The sequence below is a fragment of the Mesoplodon mirus genome (assembly GCF_964341445.2).
Source record: "Mesoplodon mirus genome assembly, chromosome: 12".
Taxonomy (NCBI): domain Eukaryota; kingdom Metazoa; phylum Chordata; class Mammalia; order Artiodactyla; family Ziphiidae; genus Mesoplodon; species Mesoplodon mirus.
In genome coordinates, this window is record NC_138988.1 from 18,025,868 (window position 1) to 18,051,336 (window position 25,469).

General features: G+C 40.0%; 1 protein-coding gene across 1 annotated transcript in view; it reads left to right on the forward strand.

Moving 5' to 3' along the window:
- The first annotated feature begins 15,093 nt into the window (after positions 1-15,093).
- Positions 15,094-25,469, forward strand: part of SHQ1 (SHQ1, H/ACA ribonucleoprotein assembly factor) — an 87,200-nt gene continuing 76,824 nt past the window's right edge. Inside the window, exons 1-4 of the mRNA XM_082639798.1 lie at positions 15,094-15,360; positions 19,346-19,410; positions 21,318-21,440; positions 22,437-22,597. Coding sequence (XP_082495924.1) covers positions 15,218-15,360; positions 19,346-19,410; positions 21,318-21,440; positions 22,437-22,597 — 492 coding nt within the window. The 5' untranslated portion in view covers positions 15,094-15,217. The remainder of the gene's footprint in view (positions 15,361-19,345; positions 19,411-21,317; positions 21,441-22,436; positions 22,598-25,469) is intronic.

Consider the following 25,469-nt stretch of genomic DNA (forward strand, 5'->3'; position numbering starts at 1 on the left):
TCCAATCCTAATGCTTGTTGCTTCAGTTTTTGTATCCTCCACATCAGATAAGGTGACCTGGTTCCAACCCATTTATCTGTGATTTTTCTCCCAGGAGCCTTTGCTCAGGCCCCAGACTTATCAGAACTGAGAGTTTTCTAACTGTTCCAACCCCCATGCATTTCTCTATCTCTGGATCTCTCTGACTGAATTTCTACACTATATTGTCTTTCATTGCTATTCCATTTATCCATTGCTGCATTGCAAACCTCCTCCAGACCTACCAATGTGAAACAATCATTTTCTTAGGCTGACAATTTTGCGAGTTAGAAAGTAGGGCAGGCAGAGCGGGGGTGGCTCGTCTCTCTTCTGATGTAACTGGGGCCTCAGCTGGGGTGGCTCAGATCCTAGAGGTGGGTGGGATGGAGCCATAAGCCTAGAGCTGTGTCTCTGGCTGATAGTGAGATTCCTCTGCTCTTCTTCATGTGATATCTGCTGAGGCTTGAATGGCCAAGGTGACTTCTTCACTCTTGGGAACGGTGCCTGGGCTGGGATGGCAGTGGCAGCAGGGCCGGCCACACAACCTCTCCATGTGGCAGGTTGGGCTTCCCCGCAGCCTGGTGGTCTCAGGAGTAGCTGGATTTCTTGCACTGTGCCTGGCTTCCTTCAGAGCATGCATTTCAATAGTGCAGTTGGAAGTGGCAAGGTTTTTTTATGACCTGGCTCTCAGAAGTCATGCAGTGTCACCTCTGCTGCATTCTGTTGGCTCCACAGGGCCAACCCAGATTCACTGTGCAAAGGGACCACACAAGGGTTAGATTGCTGGGAGTGGTGGCTCATTGTGGGAAGACACAGCTTTGGAAATTGGCTACCACAACTGCTAATCCTTCTGTGTTTTATTTTCATAGCTAAAGTCTAAATTATTTGAAGTTAGAAATCATTTCTTTCATCTTGTATTATCTCCTCTCTCTCCTCTTCCCAGCTCATCAAGAACAGAAACATGTGTTTTATAGATGGTGGACTAGAGGTGGGATAAGCTCAGGGGTCCCAATCCTGGCTGTGCTACTTATAAGCCATGAGACCTGGGCAGTCATTCAACCTCTTTAAGTCCAAGTTTCCTCATCTATAAAATGAGGGTGCTGGTGATATAACAGCTGTTTCCTCCTAGAGCTGAAATAATGACATTGTTTACAAATCACTTGGAAAAATGGCTCCTATGTAATAAGTGACCAATAAATACCAGCTATTATTGTTGATTAAATTTATACCATAAATTTATGATAACTTGGGGGCAGTATTGCCCAGAGGAGAAGGAAAGAACCCAAGCATTATTTTCCAGGGTGAAAAAAAATTCCATAAACTATGATAATGAAGGCAGCAGGCTCTGTCCCATTGGCGGGAGACGTCTGATGCCATGAAGATGTAAGTTTAAATTTTCTTATTTCTTCGTGTCTCATATAAAGAAAGAAGACATCTAATTGGCTACAAATTATGACTTAAAAAATCACAATAAGAAGGTTGTTAAATACTGAAATGACCAAGAAAAACAAGTGTAAATAAACAAAACCCATAAGGAAAAAATATTGATCTGAAATGAAAACAATGTCAAGGTAGGAGAAGAAGTGTAAATAAATTGAGGGATGAATGAACACTTAGAAACTATGCAAAAACCAGAGTGCAGAATGGAGCAAAACCAAGGGAGAAGATTGGGAGAGGATTCAAGGCTAGGTCTTCATTGTGTACCATTGACAATGACATAATTACTACCTGCATTTCAAATACTATGGCGTTTAGTTGAAAGGATTTATTCTTATTTAGGAAAAAAATGACTAATGTGAACTCTTCTGGGAAAATAATGTAAAATAATCCAGTTATGTTTTTTCAGTTTTACAGAGAAGTACTTACAATGAGTTTACAATACACATAACCAACAGAAATTGTTTCAAATTGCAGGGGAACCTATTTTTCTCCTCCTTAGAGCTCATAGTTTTGCTTAGTATTTTCTCCAAAAGGCTGTTTTTCTTCTGCGTGGTTGCAATAATCAAAAGGCATTCAGGAAGAAAGAGAGTCCTGGCAACAGTTTTTTTTAAAATATAGGCAAAGGGGCCTCCCTGGTGGCGCAGTGGTTGAGAGTCCGCCTGCCGATGCAGGGGATACGGGTTCGTGCCCCGGTCTGGGAGGATCCCATATGCCGCGGAGCGGCTGGGCCCGTGAGCCATGGCCGCTGGGCCTGCGCATCCGGAGCCTGTGCTCCGCAACGGGAGAGGCCACAACAGTGAGAGGCCCGCATACAGCAAAAAGAAAAATAAAAAATAAAAAAATAAAAAAAATAAAAAAATAAAAAAAAAATAAAATATAGGCAAAATCATGGCTTCAAGACCCCTTGGTGAAGAAATGCCAGGAAATGACACTGCAGAAAAATCAAGAAGTAGGCTGTTGAGTTAATTTTAGGAATTTCGATATTGAAAGCAAGGTGCGCATTCCACTCTATTTGGAAGAGTAGACCTGTAGCACAGACGGCATCTTAGATTGGAGCTCCTGGAAACAGACTCTAAGGAGGACCACTGAGTGAAGGTGGTTTTAGGAGGGATGCCTTGGGAGATATACCTGTAAAGAGAAAGTGACACTGGACAGAGGCCCACAGTGCCATTGCAACCAAGGCCTCTGCCAATCCTGCAGGGAGCTTTGGAGCCGGGATGGCTTTCAGAGTTGTCCCATCTGAGGCAGCGAGCCAGACCTTTGTATCCTGCATTAGCCTTTAGGAGGTGGGTAACTTTGGACAAGGCAGTTTTCTGCAGTCAAGGGCAATGTCCTGTGAGGGACATGGCTGTGAGCCATCAGCAGCCTATATTCCCAGCATCCAGGGGTGAGTCAGCTCTTACTGTTTTCTAGTCATGCACAGAATTTCTTTTATTATATATTGATTAATTATATACAGTAAGGTGCCCAATCTTAAATATGTATGTGGCTCTATGAATTTTACATAGTATATATCCACATAATTCCCACCCAAATCAAGATATAGAGTAAATATTTGGCACCCAGCAGGCTTCCTAATGCCTTCTCCCAGTCAATAACCATCCCCACAAAAGTAATCATTATTCTCACATCTATAACCAATATATAACTTTTGCCTGTTTCTGAACTTCATGTAAATGGAAGCGTCTAGTATGAACTCTTTTGAATCTGGTCCTTTTTTTCCTGACATATAAACATTCTTTAATAACTCTCTTATCTGAGTGACTTTATTATTTAGAAAGGCAGAGGGTATCTGTTTTTTGGATTAAAAATTTTTTTTCACTAAAAAAAAATGAAGTATTGTTTTTTTTTTGTTGTTGTTGTTTTGTTTTTTGCGGTACGTGGGCCTCTCACTGTTGTGGCCTCTCCTGTTGCAGAGCACAGGCTCTGGACGCACAGGCTCAGCGGCCATGGCTCACGGGCCCAGCCGCTCCGCAGCATGTGGGATCTTCCCGGACCGGGGCACGAACCCGCGACCCCTGCATCGGCAGGCGGACTCTCAACCACTGCACCACCAGGGAAGCCCACTCCAGTAGTTTTGAGGGACTGTAAGGAATGTTAAGGGGTTCCTCAAGATGTGCACATAGGTCAGGTACCTTCAACCTATTCCCTAGAAGCAGAACCTGAGACAAAGATTCGGATGCATGGGATTTATTGTGGGGTGTTACTCAGGGGAAACCTGTAAGGGAGGAAGTGAAGGACAGGGAAAGGGGAAGTGCTGAGCAAAGATATGGGCAGGGAAAATCTACCCTTGGCCCGATCCCTTAAGGAACTCTGGAGCGTAAGCCACACCGGAGTCATCTGCCCTTTAAGGCAGTCTTCTGTACCCCATACCAGTCCTCACGGTTGTGGTGGTAATTACTTCCGGGAGCCTCCCATCAATCTAGGGCAGTCATTCTCAATTGTGGACAATTTTGTCTCCTGAGAGACGTTTGGCAAAGTCTGGAGGTATTTGTGGTTCTCACCATAGCAGGGCTGGTATTGGCATTGAGAAATAAGAGGCCAGGGATGCTGCTGAACATCTCACAATGCACAGGTGGGCCCCCCACAGCAAAGAATTATCTGGCTCCAGATACCTGAGACGGAGAAACCCTGGACTAGAGAAAGTCTTTGGAGAAGAGGTCATCCCCAATGTTTGCAGCCAGTGACAGATGGGCTCCCCAGTTCCATAAAGAGCATCTGGGCAGGGCATCAAAATGGTACCTTCTGTAGACGTCTTTTAGATATACAACATTAAACAATGAAGGAAGTTCATGGGACTTCCCGGGAGGTCCAGTGGTTGGGACTCCAGGCTCCCACTTCAGATGGTGCGGGTTCGATCCCTGGTGGGGGAAGAAAGATCCCACAATGCTGCACAGGTCGGCCAAAAAAAAAAACAATGAAGGAAGTTCAAAGTGCAGTTTGGTTAGCATTCCCCTGTGATCTGCATTTCCTCTAATGGGATGGGACTAGCATCTTGAAATATATGTTGCTAAGCCCTTAGCTACACTGCACAAAAATGTCTGAAACAAAACAAAACAAAAATACCCTGGGATCAGCTGTAACTGTTTTAGATTTTCTTCAGAACTTTACTGAGCTTGTATACAATTGGAATCAAGCTAAATCCTACCAGAAATACCCATGACTGTGCTATATTATTGCCAACACTGTGCCCTTTTAACAAATGTAATTTGAATGGGCTGATGGATTGGTGCAAGGATCAAAAATAGTTGTGCTTAACTATAAAGGAGTTTTAAAAACTTTGAAGACATCACCAGTGTTAGATTCATGGTCTGTATCCAGTTGGGACCATCCCTTAATCCTCTTTTACGTCCAGTATTTATCTGTAAGTTAACCATGAATTCATCCAAGCCCTCTTAGAATCAGTTTATAACTCAGAATTGCAAAACTTAGGATATCTAGTCCCATTGTATATAAAAGGATAACTGTTTTTCAAACTTCAAAATGTGTTATCTAGTTTGTATTCCAACTTTGGTATTTTTATTCTAGTTTTGTGATCTATGCTTATGATTTTACTATTGCTTTCATTTTTTTCCCTCTCTCAAAATGAATCATCACCTTGTTCACTTCTTAAGAATTAACAATACTAACAGTGATAAATAAGAAGGGTATAATTATGCTATAATATCCTTGACAAAATGTAGTCAAATTGAAATATTACAATGCTAAGTTAGGTGGAAAAAGTGAAAATAAGAGTATGATACCATTTTTGTTTAAAATTGTTCTGTACTTTTTATGAATAGAAAGATACATTTTATGAATTTTATGAATAGACTGAGTCTGAAAACAAGATGGCAGAGTAGAAGGACGTGCTCTCACTCCCTCTTGTGAGAACACCAGAATCACAACTAGCTGCTGGACAGTCATCAACAGGAAGACACTGGAACTCAGCAAAAAAGATACCCCACATCCAAAGACAAAGGAGAAGCGACAATGAGACGGTAGGAGGGGCGCAATCACAGTAAAATCAAATCCCATAACAGGTGGGTGGGTATCTCACAGACTGGAGAACACTTATGCCACAGAAGTCCACCCGCTGGAGTGAAGGTTCTGAGCCCCACGTCAGGCTTCCCAACCTGGGGGTCCAGCAATGGGAGGAGGAATTCCTAGAGAATCAGACTTTGAAGCCTAGTGGGAATTGATTGCAGGACTTCGACAGGACTGGGGGAAATAGAGACTCCACTCTTGCAGGGCACACACAAAGTACTGTGCACATCGGGACCCAGGGCAAGGAGCAATGACCCCGGGGGATACTGAACCAGACCTACCTGCTAGTGTTGGAGGGTGTCCTGCAGAGGCGGGGGGAGGCTCTGTTTCACAGTGGGGACAAGGACACTGGCAGCAGAAGTTCTGGGAAGTACTCCTTGGTGTGAGCCTTCCAGAGTCTGTCATTAGCCCCACCAAAGAGCATAGGTAGGCTCCAGTGTTGGGTTGCCTCAGGCCAAACAACCAACAGGGAGGGAACCCAGCCCCACCCATCAACAGTCAAGTGGATTAAAGTTTTACTGAGCTCTGCCCACCAGAGCAACAGTCAGATCTACCCACCACCAGTCCCTCCCATCAAGCCTCTTAGATAGCCTCATCCACCAGAGGGCAGAAAGCAGAAGCAAGAAGAACTACAATCCTGCAGCCTGTACAACAAAAACCACATTCACAGAAAGATAGACAAGATGAAAAGGCACAAGGCTAGCTATATACCAGATGAAGGAACAAGATAAAACCCCAGAAAAACAACTAAATGAAGTGGAGATAGGCAACCTTCCAGAAAAAGAATTCAGAATAATGATAGTGAAGATGATCCAGGACCTTGGAAAAAGAATGGAGGCAAAGATCAAGAAGATTCAAGAAATGTTTAACAAACACCTAGAAGAATTAAAGAACAAACAAACAGAGATGAACAATACAATAACAGAAATGAAAACTACACTAGAAGGAATCAATAGCAGAATAACTGAGACAGAAGAACGGATAAGTGACCTGGAAGACAGAATGGTGGAATTCACTGCTGCAGAACAGAATAAAGAAAAAAGAATGAAAAGAAATGAAGACAGCCTAAGAGACCTCTGGGACAACATTAAACTCAACAACATTCACATTATAGGGGTCCCAGAAGGAGAAGAGAGAGAGAAAGGACCTGAGAAAATCTTTGAAGAGATTATAGTCAAAAACTTCCCTAACATGGGAAAGGAAATAGCCACCCAAGTCCAGGAAGCGCAGTGAATCCCATACAGGATAAACCTAAGGAGAAACACGCCGAGACACATAGTAATCAAATTGGCAAAAAATAAAGACAAAGAAAAATTATTGAAAGCAGCAAGGGAAAAATGACAAATAACATACAAGGGAACTCCCATAAGGTTAACAGCTGATTTCTCAGCAGAAACTCTACAAGCCAGAAGGGAGTGGCATGATATACTTAAAGTGATGAAAGGGAAGAACCGACAACCAACATTACTCTACCCGGCAGGGATCTCATTCAGATTCGACAGAGAAATCAAAAGCTTTACAGACAAGCAAAAACTAAGAGAATTCAGCACCACCAAACCATCTCTACAACAAATGCTAAAGGAACTTCTCTAAGTGGGAAACATAAGAGAAGAAAAGGAGCTACAGAAACAAACCCAAAACAATTAAGAAAATGCTCATAGGAACACACATATCCATAACTACCTTAAACGTGAGTGGATGAAATGCTCCAACCAAAAGACACAGGCTTGCTGAATGGACACAAAAACAAGACCCATATATATGCTGTCTACAAGAGACCGACTTCAGACCTAGGGACACATACAGACTGAAAGTGAGGGGATGGAAAAAGATATTCCATGCAAATGGAAATCAAAAGAAAGCTGGAGTAGCTATACTCATATCAGATAAAATAGAATTTAAATTAAAGAATGTTACAAGAGACAAGGAAGGACACTACATAATGATCAAGGGATCAATTCAAGAAGAAGATATAGCAATTATAAATATATATGCCCCCAACATAGGAGCACCTCAATACATAAGGCAACAAATACATAAGGCAAATACATAAGGCAAGAGGAAATTGACAGTAACACAATAATAGTGGTGGACTTTAACACCTCACTTACACCAATGGACAGATCATCCAGACAGAAATCCAGAAATCAGGAAACACAAGCTTTAAATGACACAATAGACCAGATAGATTTAATTGATATTTATAGGACATTCCATACAAAAACAGCAGATTACACTTTCTTCTCAACTGCGCACAGAACATTCTCCAGGATAGATCACATCTTGGGTCACAAATCAAGCCTCAGTAAATTTAAGAAAACTGAAATCATATCAAGCATCTTTTCTGACCACAATACTATGAGATTAGAAATGAATTGCAGGGAAAAAATGTAAAAAACACAAACACATGGATGCTAAACAATACATTACTAAATAACCAAGAGATCACTGAAGAAATCAAAGAGGAAATCAAAAAATACCTAGAGACAAATGACAACAAAAACACAATGATCCAAAACCTATGGGATGCAGCAAAAGCAGTTCTAAGAGGGAAGTTTATAGCTATACAAGCCTACCTCAAGAAACAAGAAAAATCTCAAGTAAACAATCTAACCTTTAACCTATAGGAACTAGAGAAAGAAGAACAAACAAAACCCAAAGTTAGCAGAAGGAAAGAAATCATAAAGATCAGAGCAGAAATAAATGAAATAGAAACAAAGAAAACAATAGCAAAGATCAATAAAACTAAAAGCTGGTTCTTTGACAAGATAAACAAAATTGATAAACCTTTAGCCAGACTCATCAAGAAAAAGAGGGATAGGACTAAAATCAATAGAATTAGAAATGAAAAAGGAGAAGTTACAACAGACACCGCAGAAATACAAAGCATCCTAAGAGACTACTACAAGCAACTCTATGCCAATAAAATGGACAACCTGGAAGAAATGGACAAATTCTTAGCAAGGTATAAACTTCCAAGACTGAACCAGGAAGAAACAGAAAATATAAACAGATCAATCACAAGTAATGAAATTGAAACTGTGATTAAACATCTTCCAACAAACAAAAGTCCAGGACCAGATGGCTTCACAGGTGAATTCTATCAAACATTTAGAGAAGAGCTAACACCCATCCTTCTCAAACTCTTCCAAAAAATTACAGAGGAAGGAACTCTCCCAAACTCATTCTATGAGGCCACCATCACCCTGATACCAATACCAGACAAAGATACTACAAAAAAAGAAAACTACAGACCAATATCACTGATGAATATAGATGCAAAAATCCTCAACAGAATACTAGCAAACAGAATCCAACAACACATTAAAAGGATCATACACCATGAGCAAGTGGGATTTATCCCAAGGATGCAAGGATTCTTCAATATATGCAAATCAATCAATGTGATACACCATATTAACAAATTGAAGAATAAAAACCATATGATCATCTCAATAGATGCAGAAGAAGCTTTTGACAAAATTCAACACAAATATATGATAAAAAACGCTCCAGAAAGTGGGCATAGAGGGAACCTACCTCAACATAATAAAGGCCATATATGACAAACCCACAGCAAACATCATTCTCAATGGTGAAAAACTGAAAGCATTTCCTCTAAGATCAGGAATGAGACAAGGATGTCCACTCTCACCACTATTATTCAACATAGTTTTGGAAGTCCTAGCCATGGCAATCGGAGAAGAAAAAGAAATAAAAGGAATACAAATTGGAAAAGAAGAAGTAAATCTCCCACTGTGGGCAGATGACATGATACCATACATAGAGAATCCTAAAAATGCCACCAGAAAACTACTAGAGCTAATCAATGAATTTGGTAAAATTGCAGGATACAAAATTAATGCACAGAAATCTCTTGCATTCCTATACACTAATAATGAAAAATCTGAAACAGAAGTTATGGAAACACTCCCATTTACCATTGCAACAAAAAGAATAAAATACCTAGGAATAAACCTACCTAGGGAGACAAAAGACCTGTATGTAGAAAACTATAAGACACTGATGAAAGAAATTAAAGATAATACCAACAGATGGAGAGATATACCATGTTCTTGGATTGGAAGAATCAATATTGTGAAAATGACTATACTACCCAAAGCAATCTACAGATTCAATGCAAGCCCTATCAAACTCCCACTGGCATTTTTTACAGAACTAGAACAAATCATGTTAAAATTTGTATGGAGACACAAAAGACCCCAAATAGCCAAAGCAGTCTTGAGGGAGAAAAACGGAGCTGGAGGAATCAGACTCCCTGACTTCAGACTCTACTACAAAGCTACAGTAATCAAGACAATATGGTACCGGCACAAAAACAGAAACATAGATCAATGGAACAGGATAGAAAGCCCAGAGATAAACCCACGCACCTATGGTCAACTAATCTATGACAAAGGAGGCAAAGATATACAATGGAGAAAAGACAGTCTCTTCAATAAGTGGTGCTGGGAAAACTGGACAGCTATATGTAAAAGAATGAAATTAAAACACTCCCTAACACCATACACAAAAATAAACTCAAAATGAATTAGAGACCTAAATGTAAGACTGGACACTATAAAACTCTTAGAGGAAAACATCGGAAGAAAACTCTTTGACATAAATCACAGCAAGGTCTTTTTTGATCCACTTCCTAGAGTAATGGAAATAAAAACAAAAATAAACAAATGGACCTTATGAAACTTCAAATCTTTTGCACAGCAAAGGAAACCATAAACAAGACGAAAAGACAGCCCTCAGAATGGGAGAAAATATTTTCAAACGCATCAATGGACAAAGGATTAATCTCCAAAATATATAAACAGCTCATGCAGCTCAATATTAAAGACACAAACAACCCAATCCAAAAATGGGCAGAAGACCTAAATAGACATTTCTCCAAAGAAGACATACAGATGGCCAAGAAGCACATGAAAAGCTGCTCAACATCACTTATTATTAGAGAAATGCAAATCAAAACTACAATGAGGTATCACCTCACACCAGTTAGAATGGGTATCATCAGAAAATCTACAAACAACAAATGCTGGAGAGGGTGTGGAGGAAAGGGAACCCTCTCCCACTGTTGGTGGGAATGTAAATTGATACAGCCACTATGGAGAACTGTATGGAGGTTCCTTAAAAAACTAAAAATAGAATTACCATATGATCCAGCGATCCCACTACTGGGCATATACCCAGAGAAAACCATAATTCAAAAAGACACATGCACCCAAATATTCATTGCAGCACTATTTACAATAGCCAGGTCATGGAAGCAACCTGAATGCCCGTCGACTGACGAATGGATAAAGAAGTGGTGGTACATATATACAATGGAATATTACTCAGCCATGAAAAGGAACGAAATTGAGCCATTTGTTGAGACATGGATGGATCTAGAGACTGTCATACAGAGTGAAGTAAGTCAGAAAGAGAAAAACAAATATTGTATATTAACGCATGTATGTGGAACCTAGAAAAATGGTACAGATGAACTGGTTTGCAGGGCAGAATTTGAGATACAGATGTAGAGAACAAACGTATGGACACCAAGGGGGGAAAACCGTGGTGGGGTGGGGATGGTGGTATGCTGAATTGGGCGATTGGGTTTGACATGTATACTCTGATGTGTATAAAATTGATGACTAATAAGAACCTGCAGTATAAAAAAGCACACAAACAAACCAAAAAAACAAGTAATACTAAAATTTCTTTGGGTTATTTGTATGGAAATATGTTAATATAAATGTTTCAGACATTACATGAAATTTCTAAAAATCTTATATGTTCTGGTATAATGTTATAAGTCTTAATTCTAGTTATTACTTTAAAATGTATATCTCAGAAATATCTAAATTTCCTTGTCAATTGCATTATTATGAACTTACATCAAATCGTTAACCGTGGTCATTTTTATGTCTTTTGTCATTTATAGACAGTTCTGGGTGTACTCTGATGCTTTTGCAAAAATGTTCCTATAAAAGTGTTTCATCTTCTAGGAATTCATGGAAAAGACTCTGACAAGTACAGGTTTCTGGTAACTGACTATACTGCTGAACTGAATGAATAAGCGTTTTCAGAACTCTGATGGAAAACTGATGAATTCATAAAAGTGCTAACAAAAGATCAAGATAAAAAAATTAATTACATGGGACTGAGTGAACTGATGAGGATGATTATAATTTTTGTGACTTTCTGTTTGAATTAAAAAAGAAAAATCCCACAAAGACTCAGAGGCAAAAAATAGACAAATCCATTTTCACTGCAAAGTAAAGGAGCTGTTACAGAGGATTCCTGGACTGAATGTCAATATTATGACACAGTATCAGTGTGTTTCGTGTTTGGTAATTGCAAACATTGTTGCTTTTGTTGTGGTCATCCATTTACAATGCGTGGTGTCAGTTTATTTATCTCTTATAAAAATAAAATACAGTGTGTGTGTGTGAAAAAAATAAAAAGTAATAAAAATGGGGAAAAAAGAAGGGAGGAATGATTTAGATAATATTAGAACAACATAAGAAGTTTATAGGAATTTTTGTATCTTAAATGTACTGTCACCTTATTATCATAATAATTGATTAAAGGAATAAAGAGGAAAAATGTGAATTAAAAAATAAATAAAATAAAATAACAGTGGTTAAGGTGTAATTTACAGGTTCTATGTAAGATCCCACCATATCCCCAAAATGGCTCAGAGAATGAACTAGAGTTATAAACAGCTTATTTAGGAAGCTATTTCCAACATAGGTTAAAAGTATGTTCTTTAAGATAACATTGTCTTACTTGCCTAAATGCCTGCCACCTTCTGGAAGCTAGGAGCACTTCATTAAGACTCCTAATAGTAGCACTTTGTAATAGGGTTGAAACTGGAATTGTTTATGGAAAAAAATTTTTTTAATTTGACGTTTAATCTTGAGCCTTGTGAATCACAATTAAGTTTGTTAGACCATAAGAGGGGCTAATTTAATATAATTGGAGATGGCAGGTTATATGCTTGTCCTCAATAAATTGGCCACAGAAAAAACTATTTTTAAAGTAGTGAAAGGCCATACAAAAGTAAGCCTTAAGAAAATGGAAAAAACAAACAAAAATAAATAAATACAGCAACTTCAAATGCTCAAAAATGATGAAAATTTTTATTCTTGTTTGTTTTCCCTCTAAAGCAGAGTTAAAATGAAACGTTGTAATAATGTGTTTATTTTCAAGCAATGTCTGTATCTAGAAACAGGAACTCAACTGGATCTTTGAATCGATGTTGATATGCCTAAAAAAGTACCCAAGAAAAATAATAAAATAATGTTGCAGATTTACATGTATAGTGTGATAATGTACCCATGCACATACAGACATAAAGTAACAGGGTACCTAGAAATATGTACATAGAAATATAAAAAGCTCTGCAAGAGTGGCTAGATGGATTACTCTTGGGGAAGCAGAAGAAAAGACCAAAGTTGGACAGCAATCAAGGGAACTATATCTGTAGTATTTTGTTTTTTAAAAAAGAGAATGAGCTTCTAACTTGTGTAATTTATCACTAATTAGAAATCCAAGTAAACAAATCCCTGTTATATATATCAGTATTTTATGATATAGCAAATGCAATATATATTTCATATAAATAAATAAATAACAGCAGCAATGTACCATATAGTCTTTGTGTTGCAATCTTGTGTGTGTGTGTGTGTGTGTGTGTGTGTTGCCAAAGAGTAAAACATCCAGGAAATGCACAACTCTACTTTGTAAAGTGCTTTCAAACAGACTTTCCTCATGCATAGCTTTTAATAATTTAAAAATATTAATGCTTGTGGGCTTCAGGAATGAGGTCCCATGGTAAGTGTAAAGATTCTTTTTAGAGAAGCTAATTTGGAATGATGCAGCCAAAGGTCTATCTCAAGGGACCTTTTGAGAGCTTTACTATTTCCAAGTTTGTATCAATTCATTTTCATTATTGAGTGCCTATTATTTATAAGGCCCAATATGTTCTAAAGCAGTGAGACTTGTGCTTACAATGGGAAAAAAGTTGGGTATGTGGTAATATTAAAGGGAGTCAGCTCTATAGTATTTTAGAGCTTGGGCTCAGTAATCAGACTCACTTGGGTTTCAATTTCCATTGCACCACTCACTAGCTGTGTAATCCTGTGCAAACCATGGGGATATATAAAGCCTAGTTCACGGAGTTGTCAGAATGGGGAAATGAGATCATTATAAAGGATACGGTGCAGTGCTGGCACACAGTGAGTATTCAGTCAATTCAGTTAATTCCTCTGCCACCCAAGGAATGGATGAATGTGTAAAGAGTGCTCTTTAAACTGTTTTACATGTAACCTCTTTGTCTTTATCAAAACTCCTAGATTTAACTGAATGATTTTTATTTTGAATTTTTTATTTTATTTTATTTACTCCTGTTAATATGCTTTAATGAGTCTTAATTAATTTTCAAGACTCATAAAAAATTGGAGGTTGAAAAGGCTTTTGAGGTTATCTGGTCCACTGTCCCCAGAGATGACTTTCACCCATCTTCCACTGATATTTAAACCCAGGAAATAAAAACATTTCCTGGACTATTCTAGCTACTGGTGGAATAACAGGAAATAAAATGAGAGGGAAGGAAGGCCAAGGGAATATGCACGGGAGGAGGGAGACTAGTGAGAGAGGCATTGGGAGAGTATGACCAGCATAGAGTAAAAAGGGGAAATACAAGGAAGAGAAGGAAAAAAGACAGAAAAGAGGACCTCGATTAAGTGTAAGGAGAAAAGTGAGAAAATGAAAGAGGGGAAAGTACAGAGGCATTGCAATTCGTCAATTGCAGGCACTAACTGTTTAAGAGTCAGACATTCTGGGTTTTGGTAATTGTAAAATGCATGATCATAAGACATATTGCTTAATCTCTGTGAGTCGTGTTCTTCGGAGTTCGTGGTGTAGATTAAACGAGCTAAGTGGGATGGACGCTCTCTAAACGAGAAAATTCTGTTTAAATAGGAGCTAGGAAGAGGAGAGAAAGTGGCAGAAAAAGATACAGGGAGAGGGACGTGTAGGGGGAGAAGGAGGAGATAGAAATCGGTAGAGACAGACGGAGAGGGAGAGGGAGAAAGGGGAATTGTTGACAAAGCAGGTGAGAACTAAGGAAAACCACAGTAACGATGCTTCTGTGGCTACTGCGGTGACGGCTCCAACACACGGAACACTGACAACTTGCCAGGTATGTTGTTAGAGCTTTTCATGCATAATTTCATGCTGTACTCACATCATCTCTACGAGTCTATGTTCTAGCGTCATTTTATAGAAGAGATATCTTAAGTACAGAGAGGTTTTGTAACTTTACCAAGGTCTTACAGCTGCGAATTGGAGAGAAGGGATTCAAACGCGGGTCTCTCTGCCTGCAAAGCCAATGTTCAAATCATCTCTAAGAAACTCCAAAGAGGCTTGGTGGGTCTAAGGCGGACTCCAGCCCAGGTTCTTCCAAGTTATGCCCTGGGTTCAATTTCTGCGCCCAAAGGCTCATTCACCACGTTCCTTCTCCACCTCCCCACTAACAGCGTCCCTTCTCCACGGAGATCGCCGTGGGGCGGGACTTCCTTTCTCACGCAGGAGCACTTCCGCCTCGAGCCGGAAGCGCCGTGCCTAACAGAAGGGGTACCGGAGCGTGCGGACTTCTTGGAGAGTCTGAGTGGCAGGACTGCGACTGCTGCGAGAGTGACCGACTTGGGCACCAGAGTCCGGCGTGGTGATGCTGACCCCGGCGTTCGACCTTAGCCAGGACCCCGACTTCCTGACTGTCGCCATCCGCGTGCCCTACGCCCGGGTCTCCGAGTTCGACGTCTACTTCGAGGGGGTCGACTTCAAGTTCTACGCCAAGCCGTACTTTCTCAGGCGAGTTCCGGGTGCCTGGCTCCGGGAAAAGCGTGTTTTGGGGATTCATTTATACATTTATTCACTCATTAAATAACTGCTTATCGAGGGAGGATGAAAGAACAAGAGAGCACTTCTCAGCATCACGACTACGTTTTCCCGAGGTCCCTGCAGCACGTGCTGAGGAAGCGAACTCTTCCAGGCGTGCGCTCTGGATGTTGCAGAAGCTCATCCTTTCTTAAACCTTCTTACATCCCCGCCTGGAAGAGATTCCGGAGCCACTGTAAAACGTGGAGTTTGGGACCATATCGCCTTTCCATTTTCCGTCCTGTTGCCCTAGTTATTGCCCCCTTTTCTGTTTTCTTTTCGCTCTGCGTTAGTCGTCCTTGCCCTGGGACGGCGCGCGCTGACTTCCCAGCTGACCCGTCCATTTGACTTTTCTCAGTCCACGTTCTGTTCCCCGACCTCTTGGCTGACCGCTCTCTATTCCCTGAAATTTTCTCCTTCTTTGGCCCCGCCGACGCCAAAGTCGTCTCGTTCTCCTACCTCCCCGTTGTCTGCTTCTTCTCTGTTTGGTTTTGCCCCTTCATTGTGGTTGTCGTCCCCCAGGCCTCAGGGAGGGACCTTCAGCACTTGTCTGTTTGCATTTTTCTCCTTGAAGGACCGTAACCGCAGTGGTACAGCTAACCCCTTCTCCTCCCCTTTCGTGTGGCGGGCAAGCAGCGTGTAAGTAGCGAGTTAAGTGCTTGTGTGCATTGTCTCATTTTACCTGGACAGCGATCCTTAGAGACAGGCATTATTATTAGCCCCATTTTAGAGAGAACACAGCCAGATTATTCTTACTTAACGTTGTCAATACCTTGTTCTCCTTTCCGCCGAGGGAAAATCCATTCTCCTCATCTTTCTCATTCCAGCCTACCTTTCCTGCCCAACTAAATACTTTCCCAGCACAGACATTGCTCTTGAGTCGAGCTGGTTCCTTCACTGGGCCTGAACCAGTTTTTTTTTTTTTTTTTTGCGGTACGCGGGCCTCTCACTGTTGTGGCCTCTCCCGTTGCGGGGCACAGGCTCCGGACGCGCAGGCTCAGCGGCCATGGCTCACGGGCCCAGCCGCTCCGTGGCATGTGGGATCTTCCCGGACCGGGGCACGAACCCGTGTCTCCTGCATCGGCAGGCGGACTCTCAACCACTGCGCCACCAGGGAACCCCCTGAACCAGTTTTGCTCAGGTATCTATTAGGCCTTAACTTAATCCACCTATTTGAATATATTGCATTTCCCTACTTCTTCACTCTTCCGTTCTTTCGCGTGATTTATCGAGCTCATGGTATAGTCCAGACTCTGTTTTTGGTATTGAGGATGTGGTGGTGTCTTACGTAGTTTTCATTCTAGTGGGGAGAGAAAAACAATAAACAAACAAGTAAACATATAACTACAAATTGTGGTAATTTCTCTGAAGGAAAGTAAAGTGCACTGATAGAGAATAAAAAGGAGCCTGGGTTTACACAAAGTGGCCAGGGAAAGCCTTTCTGAAGAGGTGACATTTAAGCCAGAACATGAAGAATGGTTAGAAGGCGATGATGGTGTTAGCAAACATTTACTGACTTTTTACTTCAGGTTAGTGCTTTATGTAAATTATCTCACTTGATTTTAGGACAGTCCTACAAAGTAGGTTCTGTTATTTACCCATGTTACAGATGAGAGCGCAGAGGCTCAGAGAAAAGATATTAAATGAGATAGGATTGTAAAATAAATACAATACAATAAAAATTTCAAAATAAAAGCCACTTGCTTAAGTTTGGGAGTTTTGATGAATACAAAGTAAATGGACGTGTGTGAAGCAATTTAAAGAGTAGTTTTAATACCAATTCATCCATTCCTTGGGTAGCAGAGGCTCGGGAGTTGTGGGTCTGAGCACACTTAAAGTTCTGTGACTTTTGGCAAGTTATTTAGTTTCAGTTTCCTAATCTGTAAAATGGGACTAATATTAGTGATCTTAAAGAGTTGATGTGAGGATTGAGATAATACATGCATGATCCTTATTACTGTGCCTGGTAATTATGTGTTCAATAAATGGTGGGTATTATTATTTATTAAGAGCATCTTACTGTTGCAGTTATCTGCTGCCAAATAACCAGTCAAACCTAATGGTGTAAAACAACAATCATTTAACTCCCTCTCCTGGTTTTTGTGCCTTAGGAATTTGGTATGGGCTTGGCTGAGCTGTTCTGGCTTGCGGTCTTTAATTTAGCTGTAGTCACATGGTGGCTAGACCTGGGACAGGAAGGGCTGAAGCAACTGGGGACTGATAGGGTGGGTGGAGCAGGGAATCTCTCCTCGTGTGGTCTCAGGACCTCCCTGTGTGCTCTGTTTTCATGGTCTAGTTTGTGATTCCTTCAGGGAGTTGGACCACTTCCATGATACCTGAAAGTTTTAAGAGCAAATATTCCAGGGAGCAAGGCAGAATCCATGTCATCTTTTATAACCTAACCTCAGAAATCACAGTGCCACTTCTATATTATATTGGTTAAAACAGTTCCAGAAGCCCCCTCACTTTTAAGGGGAGGGGACATAGATTGCACTGTTGGGAGAAGTGATGTGAGATGGGCCATCTTTGGAAATACAGTTTGCTACAGTATACCAGAGATGGATAAAACCTCACCCCTCTCCTTGAGGAATTGAGAGTCTAGCAGGGAAGGCAGATCTGTGAGCAAATATGATTTCACCATCATGCATTACGAATCTAACTCTATAGTTACAAAGGGTTTAGGAAAAGGGAGATGATAATAATAGTTTACATTTTCTGAATGCTTGCCTACTGTACTAGCCACTAAGCTTTTTGCATTATCCTTTCTTCCTCACAGTAACCCTAGGATAGATTCTGTTATTTTTCCCTTTTTATAAATGACGAATATGAGCCTTGAAGTTAATGAACTTGTACCAAGAAAGTTACAGAGCCTAGTAAATGGCACAGCTTGGACTTAAGTCCACAAATGGACTTAATTCAGATTCTGAGAGTAAAGTTAGTGTTTGTATGCATGATAACAAACTAATTTATTCGTAACTGAATCTTTAGGCTGAGTTTAGAAGAGATTTTTCTTTGGAAAATGTGTTGTAGCTTCAGGAAACATTGGGATCAAAGGTAGGTAGGTTGGAAAGCCCCGGATCTTTTGGGGTCTGCCAAGTTTGATGATGATGATGATGACGGTGATGATGTTAGAATAGGTAGCATGGAGGAGGGGGGTGTGGGAGGAAAGGAGGTTCATATTTGAAGTTTGGAGTGGAATGGAGCTGGCCTCATATGTAGTACTGGTGAGTTTAAATTATCTAGTCAGTATCAAGGCAGCCATAGAAGCTTTTTAAATAGAAAAGTGACAATCAAATTTCTGTTTTAGAAGAATTCTTTTGGGGCCTCAGTGGAAGACTGACTGACCCAAGGTAAAACTGCAAACAGGGAAATCAGTTCATGTCCTTTAGTAGGAAAGAGGGGGAAATCCCCATATAGTATTAATGAGATATGAGAAAAACACATTTGCTTTCTGCCTTTTTTTTTTTTTTTTACTACTTAAAAGTAGTAATTTGCCCAATATAAACAGTTGGTTTTGTTGGTTCTTTATTCTTTCTCATTTCTTGATTCTTTTTTTTTTTTGGAAGTTAATTAGTACACTTTTATTGAGCCCATGCTGTCTCAGGCACCAGGTATATAAATAACTCTCACTAGGAAGGGAAAAAACTATAACAGTAATGATATCTAATATTTATTGTGGCTTTTCTTTTTAAGTGTTTTATCCGTGACGAGCGCCTATTCAAACAGAAAGATGAGTCATCTCTGATTTCTTTCTTCTTAGCTAGAGAAGAAATGTAAGTTATTTAGTTTGTAAAATTTAAATGCTAGGATTATCCTTTTAAAATTGTTGATTTTGGGGGTTGATGTTTACTATCTCGGATGGTCCCTTATGATGCTTTGTAATTTAAGGACTTCATGAGACCTTTTATTAAATCTGCAGATTAACCCTTCCTGGAAGAATTGTAGAAAATGGAAGCGAGCAGGGATCCTATGCTGCAGATAAAGGTATTGCCTTTGGAATTTTTGTTAGTTTTGTTTCTTTGGATCCTTCCTGTTGGAGTAGTTAAATAATAATCTCATGTACTATGGGGACCTTTACGTGTGTGGCAAGTGCAATCTGCCCCTGTCACTCTTTATTGTTTCTTAATGTCCAGTGCCTGTTATTCATGGATTTTTAACAATTACAATTTCCTCAGTCCTTTAAAGTACTTCACAATATTCTTTAAAGTAAAGTTCAATTAGTTATATACTCTGGCTTTGCTTTCTAGAAGTTTCTAGAAGTTATTTCCTACTTCCTCCTTCTCCCTCCATTTAGTAAGTGTTTAAAAGTTAGATTGTTGGAGGTGACTGATTAGAAAAGATGTGGATAATTTTTGTAAGTTGTGAGTCGAATGTTTCTTGTACAGTTTTCTTTTTCTTTTTAAAAATTAAAAAAATTAATTTTTTTATTGAAGTATAATTGATTTACAATATTGTGTTAGTTTCAGGTGTACAGCAAAGTGATTCAGTATATATATATATATTCATATTTATATATATATGTATTCATATATATATTCTTTTTTCTTGTGCAATTTTCAATCTTAAAATTTAATTACATGTAGGTGAGAGAGAAACTGTCCATAGGGGGCATTTAAAGGCTGATTGAATTTTCTACTGCTATTTGATAAGCCCTTCATTTCAACTCGTCTTGAAACCATTTATTTTCCTTCTGTAGAAACCACTGGATTTTCCTTTGTCACTGGATCTGGAGTAAGAATAAACTTGTGTACTGTTGTGTGATTTATTCAGTGACTATTTATTGACCTCAGTGAACTAGGGTAAGGGAAGAAAGATGGGATGAAAGAGTTAAATGACAAAGTTCTAACCCATAGCACAATATAACTAATGTGGTAATAAAGTATAATGAAACTGCCTTTCTAGGTAGTAAATCTGCTTGTAATTTCAGTAAGTTGCATACAGAAGCAAAGTTATTACATCTTGAAAGTACATGGGGGTTTAAGAAGGTTGTATATGTGGAAATATTTGGGTTTAGTTGTAGCTGATACATTAGAATATGGGTTAAGTGCACTGAAAGAGGTAAACTGTTTTACAATGTAAGAGTAGTGAATAATGTAATCCATTCATAGGCAAGCCTAGATGAAGCTGATAAACCCAGTCAAGGAAAGAAAAGGAGTACACAGATGGAATTTGGGTCTGCGTTAGACAGATTTTAGGGACATATCTCTTGAGATATCAAGAACTTTATCAAGCCGCCATTGCTTTATTTAAGATTTCATGTATATTTGAAACTGCTGCTATTCTTCATTGGATTAAATATCCTGATTTTCCCCCCCGGTCCAGAAATAAATCTTATGAGTAGCTACAGCTAACCCTAAGCTATTGCCTTCTCAGGCCATTGCGTTTTTTTTTGTTTTTGTTTTTTGCGATATGTGGGCCTCTCACTGTTGTGGCCTCTCCCGCTGCGGAGCACAGGCTCCGGACCTGCAGGCTCAGCGGCCATGGCTCACGGGCCCAGCCACTCCGCGGCATGCAGGATCTTCCCGGACCGGGGCACGAACCCGTGTCCCCTGCATCGGCAGGCAGACTCTCAACCACTGCGCCACCAGGGAAGCCCAGGCCATTGTGGTTTTGACTTGAACCTTTAATATTATAAATAGGTGAAGGTGATACTGGGTAGGATTTAAGCATTCTGTGGCTTTAACAGGTTAATTTCTCATAGAGGTGACAGCTGAATCAGTGGTTCTGAAAAATCTTGTTTGAGCCTTTTTCACTAACTATATAATAAGGGCGTAATTTTGGAACTCTATGTAATAGACTTACAGTTTACCAAGATACCTGTTTCTTTACTGTATTTGTGAAGTCTTTGAATTTTTAAATCTAGCTAAGCATAAAACAAATTTATCTTTAAGGAATTTTTACCATTCGATTGCCCAAAGAGACTCCTGGCCAGCATTTTGAAGGGCTGAACATGTTAACTGCTCTACTGGCACCAAGAAAATCCAGGACTGCAAAACCACTTGTGGAAGAAATAGGTATGTTTATTGCCTTTGGGAGGAAATACAGGTAAACAAATATTTGGAATGCTGTGTGTTTCTAGGGGAAAAGGGATACAGCAAATAGGAAATTGGAGAAAATACTTCAGGTGACAAGATAAGGAAGTCATGTGACACCATGTGAAAATAGTTCATTTGCTGACACATAATTTAAAGACATAAACAACTCTATTGAACCTGTAGGTCAGTCATGTTTTGGGACGAATTGAAATAGCATCTCTGTGTTTGGCAAAATATTGGCCTCTTGAGCTAAAATCAGAAGCTTACAATTCAGTGTAGTAAATATAAAGTGAACACTGCCTAGGTCAAGAAATGGAACATTTCCCACATCCTAGAATCCTACCCTGGTTATTTCACCCTCCTTCCTCTCCAAGGTAACCACTACCCTCAGTGTTGCCTGGTTTTGAATTGTATATATAATTCATACAGTAGGCGTTATTTGCTATCTGCCTTCTTTCACACAACATTTTTGTGAGATTTATCCACGTATAGCTGAGATCTGTTTTGCTTTCATTACATTTATTATTTATGCATCCTGCTACTGATGGAACTTTGGGTTGGCTCCATTTTTTTTTTTTTTCACTAATAAGAATAGTGAGACCAGGGGTGGGCGAAATAGGTAAAGGGGATTAAGATGTACAAACCGCCAGTGACATAATAAGCAAGCCACAGTGATGTAATATACAGTGTAAGGAATATGGTCAATAGTAGTGTAATGACTTTGTAAGGAGACAGATGGTGCTCATTTCATAATGTTTGCCAATGTCAAATCATTATGTAGTACACCTGAAATGAACCTAGTATGGTACATTAACCGTATTTCAATTAAAGAAAAAAAAAGAAAGCGGGGCTATTCATACCCTTACACGTGTCTTTTGGGCTACATGCGCAGGCATTTTTTTCCTCTACTTTTTCTTCCCCAAGTTGTACCTAGGAAATCCAATGCTTTAACAAATTAGTATGTCACACATTTAGGTGCTTCTGAGGCTTCTGAGGAAGGAGTGGAAGATGACGATGACGAGTTTGATTGGGAAATTGAACAGTCCCCCTATGAAGAGGTACCAGAAAGTACTTTGAATCCGGAGTGCCGCTATGGGTTTGGAAACTTACGCTCAGGAGTGTTTCAGCGGTTACAGGTACGTTTTTCTAAAAGACTTTGGTATATACCAAGGGTTTTACTCTTTGCGTATTTTAATTTCAGTTCTGCTTATACCTGGAGGTTTTTTATGACGATTGTAGGAGGTGACGTATTTAGAGCACAAACCACAGCTCCTTGTACGTAGTCGTTACAGGGACGTTCGCTCCCTTCCGGTGCACTGGCTATGCCGCCGAGTCTCACTGTGCTTACACGTGGAAGGCGTCCTGGTTTTTTCCACTTCATTTGTTATTGCAGACATGAAGTGTCCAAAATACAGAACAGGACCCCTCTCTCATCATACTTCCTGAAAAGCTTTGTTTTATACCTCTAAAAAATGAAAATCGTATACTTGTGGCTTGATGTCTCTTCTGTTTTATATGTAAATGAGACAGAATATTCCTGGTGAGAATGGGTTTGTGGCTTTTGATGAAATTGTTTAGTTCTTGATACACAGTAGGCACTTTTGTTTATTTACTCTTGATGGGGGTTGAATGTAATCTCTTGTTAAAATCTGCTCACTTGTCAGTTAGACTAAAAAGGAATGACATTACTCTTTCTGTTCCTCAAACATTGTAGTAAATTCTACTTCATGAATGAAATGGAGATTCTGGATTATTTTCTGTTTACTTTGTACCATAGAAAACAACATAATGGGGTCTTAATTTTTTTTTAATGAAAGAAATGGTGGCGAACAGTTTTTTATTTTAACTTCATCCCTGTCTGGGTAGAGGATGTTAAACCTGCTTAGCATGTAGTTTATTATAGTAAGACATATTTGAGTCTGCTAAGGAAAGTTAAAGGACCTATGTTTTAGTCCCACTTGTACCTCTGTTTAGATTTCGGATGCAGGCCAGTTATTTGACCACAAATAAGTTTTGTCTCCTCTTTGTAAAATAGGGATAAATTTGCTCACCTACTTTATAAGGCCATTTAGAAAATTTAAGGAGATGCTACATTGTGAAAACTCTTTGACAAAAAGAATAGGATGCTAGAAAGACCTCTGCCCTTGAGAAATATAAAATGCTTTCAAGACTCCTTAAAGGGAACAAAATTGGGAGTTACCTAAGAGCAAATATTGCTGATGAGATACTTCGTTCAGAACCTTATGTTTTTCTGCTGAGTTACGGTTTCTCTGTATTCTCTCTCCCTAATCACATTCCCAGGTCATCTCTGAGGTAGTAAGAGTAGAGTCAGTTTCTTCTACAGCAGAAACTACAGCAAATGGATCTTAATTGTTTGGCCGAGAGTAGTTTGTAGTCAGTCTATTTTGGGATTACCCATCTAAAGCTATAAAGGAATGAGAGAGGGAAAAAAAAAATGTGTGTGTGTGTGTGTGTGTGTGTGTGTGTGTTCTTTTCAGATTCTTTTCCCTTATAGGTTATTACAAAATATTTAGTATAGTTCCCTGTGCTATACAGTAGGTCCTTGTTGGTTATCTGTTATATATAGTAGTGTATATATGTTAATCCCAAACTCCTAGTTTATTCCCCCACCCAAGACCTTTCTCTGCTAGTAAACCAGCTAGAGGAAACTGAGACCACTATTGCATAAATAAGAGCTTTGAGAACATCTATTTTAAAATGATGTGTTTAAGAAACCACTGTTTTCTCAAATAGTGAGAAAATGTTTTCTCACAAGTTTATAGTTTCTCTGGTGCTGCCTTTGGATGAGAAAATATCCATAAAGTTTTGCTGACTGCTCATACTTTACTAGTATTTTTAGTCTCTTTCCACCACCACCCCTTTAAATGAAATATAGCTTCATTTTTCTCTGATGATAAAAGTGATGCGTATTCATTATGAAAGTACAATATAACAAACAAAGTAAAACATCATCCATAATTCCAATACCCAGGTATCTTCTCTGAATTGAATCATTTAACCCTTTATTGGGGGAGAGGGTATAGTCCTTCATATTTTTTTTTCCCACCAGCCATTTACACAGGGTTGGCTTGTGAGCGTCTGTATTTTATATTGATGCTGAGATGGAAATAAAAATATGTGTGCTGAAACAAATTCTCTGTCACCCCCTCCCCATACAGGCACGTGCGCGTGCGTGTGCGCGCGCGCTCTCTCTCTCTGTCTCCTTTCTGAAGTTGCTGCCAGCCACAAGGCGCCTTTGGAAAGCTGCTCTGGCTGCTCCAAGTCAGGGCTTCACAGCAGGCTCCTGGTGACAGTGGCTGCCAGCAGCAACAATCCTAGAGTCTCTGGTCTTTAAATAGCTCTCCTAGCAGTGACCTTAGCAATGCTTTCAAAACAAAGAGAATCACTCTCACCCTCTGCTGTAGCGTGTCATTTCTCATCCTCTTTTCTTCCTTCCCTTTGGTTGACAGATGCCTTAGACTGATTTCACTACCCCAAGCTAACTTCACTTTTTAGTTCCAGTTTCTCTTGAGGGTCCAGTGGGCACAGGGCCACTGCGGATGATCGTGCGAAGGACAGGCCTGGGCGGGGCTTGCACTGCTGTGGACATTCACGTTCTGCGGGGCACGAGCTGCACAGCTGTGTGGACGCCCTGAGTCTGGAGGCGGGGGGAGGAGGGGGAGAATTCTCTTCTGGCTGTTGAATTCTCGCTCCCACAGGAGCAGGGGCCTTGTCTGTATGTTTATTTCCAGGTCTCCAGCCCCCAGAGCAGTGTCTAGCCCAGGGCAGACCCTCACACACTGTTTGCTGAATGAGCAATTTGAAACTGAACACCAGGCACGGTGCTGGGGGTACAGTAAGCAAGAAGACAGACCAGATCTCTGCCCTCATGGAAGATTCTAGTGGAGAGACAGATAGTAATCATTTAAAGGGCAAATCAACAAGATAATTTCAGATACAAGTGAAGGAGAAGGGGCTGATGTGAGATCCGGGGCAGGGTGGTGCTGT